The sequence below is a fragment of the Delphinus delphis genome, chromosome 5 (genome assembly GCF_949987515.2).
Source record: "Delphinus delphis chromosome 5, mDelDel1.2, whole genome shotgun sequence".
Lineage (NCBI taxonomy): Eukaryota > Metazoa > Chordata > Mammalia > Artiodactyla > Delphinidae > Delphinus > Delphinus delphis.
In genome coordinates, this window is record NC_082687.1 from 88,203,075 (window position 1) to 88,211,609 (window position 8,535).

General features: G+C 45.5%; 1 protein-coding gene across 1 annotated transcript in view; it reads left to right on the forward strand.

The window, feature by feature from the left end:
- The window catches only part of CCDC149 (coiled-coil domain containing 149), a 98,922-nt gene extending 90,757 nt beyond the window's left edge, over positions 1-8,165 (forward strand). The window contains 2 exon segments of the mRNA XM_060012740.1: positions 5,349-5,737; positions 5,740-8,165. Coding sequence (XP_059868723.1) covers positions 5,349-5,737; positions 5,740-5,784 — 434 coding nt within the window. The 3' untranslated portion in view covers positions 5,785-8,165.
- The last annotated feature ends 370 nt before the right edge of the window (positions 8,166-8,535 follow it).

Here is an 8,535-nt window from a genome sequence, read left to right on the forward strand (position 1 = left end):
TCCGCCTGCCGACGCAGGGGACACAGGTTCGTGCCCCGGTCCGGGAAGATCCCACATGCTGCGGAGCGGCTGGGCCCGTGAGCCATGGCCGCTGAGCCTGCGCGTCCGGAGCCTGTGCTCCGCGACGGGAGAGGCCACAACAGTGAGAGGCCCGCGTACCGAAAAAAAATAAATAAATAAAAAATAAATGGCAATGCTATGTGTCTGTTCTCAAAGGAGAAATAAAACTCCCACAGCTTAAGCGTCAACATTCCAGAATCACAGAGTTAAAGGAAGATTCTGCTCCCACAGCAAATAACCAGAGGTCCTCCTTATTAGCTCAAGAGTTGTGGTATTTTCAGTAACTTTTCTTTGTCTTCTGATCACTACTTGAGTGTACTTTTTAGATATCTTTTGGATAAACAAAAGCGAGAAGAGGATTGGCAAATCCTGCTGTTGAACCATAAGCCAGTCTCAGAGCCTGGTCTCTATATGTTTACGGTCCTGAGACTCTGAAAATCTAGGCTTTCTTGGAAAAAAAAAAAAAAAATCCACAATAGGACCAGACAAGAGAATTACAGCCATGTCCATCCCCTTATTGCGACTGTGCCTTGACCTATAATGATGACAGCAGTGTGGCCCCCATTCCCCTCACCACCCAAAAGTTGAAAAGTTCTACCTGGTAATCTCAGAGGTTTGCCATTTTAAAAAAGATTCATACATTTGGATGTGAGCGGAATGTCATCTAAAAAAATGGCACAAGGCAAAGGACCGGCGAACCAAAAGGCCCCAGTGTAATTTAGACCACCCTCCCTTAGATGTAAATTAAGGTAGAGAAGATTAACCTGACCTACAGTAAAAACAGCGCAAATGGTTTAGGGGTTAGGTTGTTATGGATAAGGTTAATTAATTTTTCAGGGGCACCAGAATATACTATTAAGTGTCCTGGAAGAAGTAATTTCATAAGAGTAATTTCCAGAAGGAGTTTATTCATCTCACGTTGGTGAAAAATTTAGCCGCAGAAAGGACCATAATTTACTCCTTTTGAATAAAGCTTCTTGCACCATGCTGGAAACTGGCTCATTTTGACTCCGTGTTTCCCCGTGTCTCCTGTATAACCACTATAACATTTTTTCATTTGTTAGTATGAAAATTATGTGACTGCTTCCCTGAGCTACCACAGATGTAGCTAAATGATTGTGTGAGTTAGAAATCCTTTTTTCTCAAAGTGCCATTTTAAGAACTTTTAGTAACCTGAACCTGGAACAAATAAATCCAAGGACTGCTTTCATTTATTTATGGATGGTATTGAAATATATGTACAAACATATTCATTTATTCATGCATTCATGTATATGTCTATAGATTCAAACATTTAATAAGCTATTTACTGAGCCCCCCCTTTACTGGCAAAGGTAAAAAATTAATCAGGTAAGATTTTATACTTCAGGTGCGTTTTATAAGCTAATTATACATAAGTAACAATTTAAGGGTTAAAAAAGTAAGAAGTATGAAGTTCCCTTGGAGGTTCAGACACAACCTTGTGGGGATTAGGACAGTGGAAGGATTCAATCAAACAGCCTTCACGGCGGAGGTGGAGGTGGGGCTCACTCTTGAAGCTGGTCATCTTGACGCATCAAGGAATGATGGTCACGGAGGCATCAACCATGTAAGCAAAGACGCAGAGGGCAGGGCTGGGTGCCGTGAAGGGTTCGGTGTGGCTGGAGTATAAGGACACGAGGAGAAGAGTTGGCATGGCAGGTAAATGGATGTTGGGTCACTGAAGGTCTTGAATGTCAGGAGAAGCTAGGGCTTTGTTCTCGGGGTGGTGGCGGCCTTTGGAGGTTTGAGAGCTGGGGAAAGGCATAGTCATATTTGTGTTTCAGCTCTAGTGTGTCTCACACTGTCACGTGCAGCCACATCGCCTGCGACCTTACTAAAATGCAGATTCTGAACCAGTAGGTCTGGGATAGGATACTGCATGTCTAACAAACTGCCAGGTGATGCCACTGCTGCTGGTCCACAGACCCCACTTTCAGTAGCAAAGCCTTAGGGAAGGTTCCTCTCCTGATAGTTGGATTACAGCAGGAGGAGCTGGGGAGCACAGGAACCTATTAGGAACTAACATACGTTATCCTGGCTGAACAGATCTGAAGAGTTACTTTTTTAAAAATCAAGGCTTGCTTTAGTCACTCATTTATATATTCATGAATTTCATTTAAGCACAAGTAATGGTCTCATTTTCAGGTACAATACTTACTGAAGTCAGTGAGCTCTTAGGAAAGTAATACATAGTGGTCCATGACTAAATACAGGCTTTAGAGTATATACAAGATTTGGTCGAATGTCTGTCCCTGGGAAATTTCTATGGTCATTAAAAGGACTTAAGAGAAGGAAAATGGCTTCTTTTGAATGTGAGAAGCAAATCTGTATCAGAACTAGAGGCTTGGGGTGTGGGGACAGCAGTCAAGGTCTGCCTTGACTTCTGAGAACCACAGGGTCTAGTGTTGAACACACATGTCTGGGTGCCAAGAGTTCACTCCCCAAGTGCTTCCCAGGCATGCAGAGCCTCTTTTGCTTGTTAGGTCCGGAAGGGCCATCAGAGAGTCCTGCCCCTCATTTTGTATCTGAAAAAAAGAAGGCCATGCTACCAGAAAACTACTAGAGCTAATCAGTGAATTTGGTAGAGTACCAGGATACAAAATTAGTGCACAGAAATCTCTTGCATTCCTATACACTAATGATGAAAAATCTGAAAGAGAAATTAAGGCAACACTCCCATTTGCCACTGCAACAAAAAGAATAAAATACCTAGGAATAAACCTACCTACGGAGACGAAAGACCTGTATGCAGAAAATTATAACACTGATGAAAGAAATTAAAGATGACACAAACAGATGGAGAGATATACTATGTTCTTGGATTGGAAGACTCAACATTGTGAAAATGACTCTACTACCCAAAGCAATCTACGTATTCAATGCAATCTCTATCAAACTACCAATGGCATTTTTCACAGAACTAGAACAAAAAATTTCAAAATTTGTATGGAAACACAAAAGACCCCAAATAGCCAAAGCAATCTTGAGAAAGAAAAATGGAGCAGGAGGAATCAGGCTCCCAGACTTCGGACTATACTGCAAAGCTACAGTAATCAAGACAGTATGGTACTGGCACAAAAACAGAAATACAGATCAATGGAACAGGATAGAAAGCCCAGAGATAAACCCGCACACATATGGTTACCTTATCTTTGACAAAGGAGGCAAGAGAATACAATGGAGAAATGACAGCCTCTTCAATAAGTGATGCTGGGAAAACTGGACAGCTACATGTAAAAGAATGAAATTAGAACACTCGCTAACACCATACACAAAAGTAAACTCAAAATGGATTAAAGACCTAAATGTAAGGCCAGACACTATAAAACTCTTAGAGGAAAACATAGGCAGAACACTCTATGACATAAATCACAGCAAGATCCTTTTTGACCCACCACCTAGAGAAATGGAAATAACAAAAATAAACAAATGGGACCTAATGAAACTTAAAATCTTTTGCACAGCAAGGGAAACCATAAACAAGATGAAAAGACAACCCTCAGAATGGGAGAAAATATTTGCAAACGAAGCAACTGACAAAGGATTAATCTTCAAGATATACAAGCAGCTCATGCAGCTCAATATCAAAAAAACTAACAACCCAATCCAAAAATGGTCAGAAGACCTAAATAGACATTGCTCCAAAGAAGATATACAGATTGCCAATAAACACATGAAAAGATGCTCAACATCACTAATCACTAGAGAATGCAAATCAAAACTACAATGAGTATCACCTCACACCAGTCAGAATGGCCATCATCAAAAAATCTACAAACAATAAATGCTGGAGAGGGTGTGGAGAAAAGGGAACCCTCTTGCACTGTTGGTGGGAATGTAAATTGATACAGCCACTGTGGAGAACAGTATGGAGGTTCCTTAAAAAACTACAAATAGAACTACCATATGACCCAGCAATCTCACTACTGGGCATATACACTGAGAAAACTATAATTCAAAAAGAGTCATGCACCACAATGTTCATTGCAGCTCTATTTACAATAGCCAGGAGATGGAAGCAACCTAAGTGTCCATCCACAGATGAATGGATAAAGAAGATGTGTCACATACATACAATGGAATATTACTCAGCCATAAAAAGAAACAAGACTGAGTTATTTGTAGTGAGGTGGATGGACCTAGAGTCTGTCATACAGAGTGAAGTAAGTCAGAAAGAGAAAAACAAATACTGTATGCTAACACATATATATGGAATCTAAAAAAAAATCAAAGGGTTCTGATGAACCTAAGGGCAGGACAGGAATAAAGACACAGATGTAGAGAATGGACTTGAGGACACGGGGAGGGGGAAGGGTAAGCTGGGACAAAGTGAGAGAATGGCATTGACATATATACACTACCAAATGTAAAATAGATAGCTAGTGGGAAGCAGCCGCATAGCACAGGGAGATCAGCTCAGTGCTTTGCAACCACCTAGAGTGGTGGGATAGGGAGGGTGGGAGGGAGACGCAAGAGGGAGGGAATATGGGGATGTATGTATACGTATAGCTGATTCACTTTGTTATACAGCAGAAACTAACACAACAATGTAAAGCAAGTATACTGCAATAAAGATGTTAAAAAAAAAAAAAAAGAAGGCCAAACAGGTCATCCTGACCACAAAGCAAGCAAATAGGAAAATGGGGTCTGGATGCTGGCTCTCAGGGCCCCATGCTCTCTCCCATCCCCCTCCAGTTGCAGCTAGAGAATTTCTGTTGTACAGGTTTAGAAAGAACAGTTTAGAGAGGCGGGGTAGGGAGCTTGAAGTTGCTTTTGCATACAGCACTTTATTGAAAGTGAGAAAGCACAAGTGGTCTGCATCAAAGAATGAGGTGCTGATGGAGATGGGGGTGGAGGTGCTCAATCCCTCCCTAACTCTCCTTCTGTTTCCCACACAGAGAGCAGCGAGAACCTCTTTTCATTACTAAAGAGCCCCAGATCTTCCCTGAGCTACAGAACCTACAAACCCTTTGTCCTCAGGTTAAATATTTCATGGGCACAAGGAACCACCATCAGAGAGCGAAGCAGGCGATAACCAGGCGCCTGGAAAGGAGGGGTTACAGACATGGCCCACGTGATCCCTTTCCCTCCATTAATGACACAGGAATCACCAGAGTGGCTGTTTTCTTTTTTGTGGGTCCTGTGTTCCCTTCAGCAGGATTTTCTATGTCGGAGGCCTGGCAGCAGTGGGCCTGAGGTTGGGAGGAGAGGGGAAGTAAGGGCTGACTTCCAGCCAGAGGTTTGACGCTGTCCCTGGTCTGTTTCAGGGGAGGCTCAGAAGCAAGAACGAGATGAAAGTCGTGCCGCTGCCGAGGCGTTGACAGTGCGGGAGGATGCTGGGATTCCCGCCGTTAGCTCCCCAGCAAATCAGAGTCACAGGAACCAACGCAAGCACTTTCATCCCTCATTACCCCAGCTACCTTCTGAGGAAGAAGAAGTAAACAGGCTTGGAAGGGAAATCGTGAAACTGGCAGAGGAGCAGGCAGCTGCCAAACCAGAAGGGGTCACAAGAGAGGGTCCCGTGGAGAGTCGGAGGGACGAGATGGGGCCAGCCCCGCCGGACCTGGCCGCCAAGGGGTCGTGCCCCAAACCTTGCCCGGACTCTGCTGAGTCCAGCCAGCGTGCAGCAGAAGCTCCCACCCTGGAAGATGGCAAGGAGAGACCCCCGAGAGTGGAGGTAGAAGGAACACCATGAAAACTTGAAGGGGAACGAGGTCAGGCATGATGACACATTGAAGGCACCCGGGTCGGTAAAGAATTAAGCATCAGAACAGCTCACCGAAGTCACTTTCTCCTAAAACACCTCCAAGTCTGCAAGTGAAAAAGGACACACAGCTCCTGCTGTAAACTGTGAATATCCTGATGATGCCAGCACAGTTCGATTTATTAAATGCGGGTCCTCAAGCTTCTCAGTGTCATCTCTTTCTGCGGAAGCTGCACGCTGTGAACATGGCCAGGCGCGGAATCGTGTCAGCCATATGGCTGGTTTTCGACATCCATCTTTCTGTCAGCACTTGTTTTATTAGAGATAAGATGTTTCTCTATTTGCGGTTAAAGTTGTCGATCAGAATTATGGGAAGGGCTTGAAATGGATGGGGTTTTTAATCAGATTCCGGTCTTTGTAATGATTAGGAGGCTGTAGAGTAAGGTGTAATTAAGCACAATGGGTCCAGAGGGCCCCCGGCTCCTCTCCATCACGTCAGGGCCCGGAAGGACCTCCCAGCGTGGGTGTTCTTGGCATCCTGCCCGCAGCGCTGTCTGTAGTGGCACCGACTGGCAGGCGGAAAGGGGCTTAAGTGGGCTCAGAAGGTTAGGCTTCCGGTCTGAAATCCACAGCCCCTGTTGAGACCTGTCTGCTGACTACTAGAGCTGAATTTTCCAGCCTGTAATTCTAGAGGATTAATCGACCTGGAGTGACTGGGGAGGGCAGGACAGGGGGGAGTGGGGCGGGCTGTGGATACACAGGGAAGATGGGGGGGACTCCAGTGGTGTTTTGATGTTTTGTTTCTGAGATGAGATGAGAGCCAGAACCTGGGAATGCTGGTTCTCTCCCTTCATCCCAGGCTACATATAGGGTTTTATGGTTTTATGGTCCTGTAGGGTTGGGGCAAGATATAGCTGCTTAGGGGCCAACCCACAATCCCCCCACCACCTGAAACCTCTAGCATCACTCCTCCAACAGAATGCTGCGGCTGCTTCCCCCTGTGCTGCCGGCTACTGGGGTTTTAAAGACAGAGCTCGTGGCCCTAGAGTGGAAAGAAAGGGAAAAACAAAGTAACTCATTACGGCCTTTGTGATGATGGGGAGGGGAGGGGACTAGGGAACCAAGTTCAAGCTCCAAGAGTGGGAAAGCAGAGAGTGGTCACCCCCACCTGCTTCTTTCCTTAGGGATAAAATTAACTCTTCTAGGCGGCATCTGGCGCTGCAGCACTTGAAGCCTCATCAAATGACAGACCTTTCTTTGTGCTGAACGCAGTTCATTTCTCCAGGAAGACCTAAAACTAGATCGCAAAGCTCAGAACATCCCTGAGAACCAGAATGACTCCTTTGAGAGACTCTCCTGCAGGGAAAAGAGAAGTTCCCAAGGTGGGAGAGGTAGAAAATTCCTCAATTCATCCTAGAAATCAGAGGTTTAGACCAGGCTTGGGATCCCAGGTGTGAATCCTGCATGCACGTGGGTGACCAGCTGCCCGCCCCCAAAACTTCCCTGCCACGTTTATCTCCTGACATCACTCTGCCAGCTGGGTGGGATCCATCAGACTTTGCATGTCTTGCTCTGAAGGAGGGCAAGGTGCAGACCAGAGGGTCCCATCCTCTGCCAAATGCACCCTGGGTGGACCTCCAGCTGCTTTCTTCCCACTCACCTGAGTCCACCCTCATCACCTAGAGGGATGCAGGCACGCCTGAGTCAGAGCACTGTGGCTCCCGGTGAACAGGACATGACATCTACCCCTGCCCGTCAGGCCCCAATGCCCCATTCATCCCTCTATGCTCCAGCCTCTCCCCCTTCCCAGACTCATCCCCTTACCTTTCCCTCCACGGAGGTCGCTTCTGCAGCTGCAAAGTTTGCCCAGGCCAGCAGCCACAGAAATCACTTTCCTGCTGCACCAGGCCTAAACTCTCTGCAAATGTTTAACACTACTGCATAGGACGCCAAAGCCACCAAAGGAAAACACAGCCAGATTTAATACAATGATAATAACAAGAAAAATCTCTCTCCACAGAAGCCTTGGTTTTGACACACGATTGGCCAGGTGCATGTTTTTAGGGCCCATTCATCACCTTCTGGAAAGCAGGGCTTATAATAAACTCCTACACATTCCATCATGGGCAAGAAAACTGCCATGAGTCCCAGAGTATGGGGTTCAGGGCAGGGGGTCATAGGGAGCGATAACATAAGCTCTGTGTATCCAATCAGCCTGTGGGGGGGGTGGGTCTTGTGTTATTAGATGGAATTGGAGCCAATGAGATGATCCTGTCATATTTGTAATCTTGACATTGCCCTGTACATACATGTGACACTGTCCCACCTCTGCTATCCCAACTCAACATGGTTCTTCTGTTCCACAGACATTAAAAAGAGTTTCAGCAATTACCTATGGTTGTCTTTTGTCTTTTTAAGAGTCATTGTGAAAATGTATTTCATTCTGTGCCCTACTCCACCAGATAACCCTGAATCAGTTGGGGTACTCTCAGCTACAGTTCACACTTTAAGAAACTTAAACAATAAGGAAATGAATTATATTTCATAACAAGAACTTAAGAAGTAGGGAATGCCAGGCAGGGCTGGTTCATTCAAGAAAGTTATCAAGGATCTGAGTTTCTGTCTTCCTGCTTTGCCTGCCTCGGTGTCATCTACTCCCTCATGATAACAAGATGGCTGCAACAGCTCCAGCCATCACCTGTTCTCACATCTGTGTCCAAAGGCAGAAGGAAGTTTCTGTGTGTGTGTGT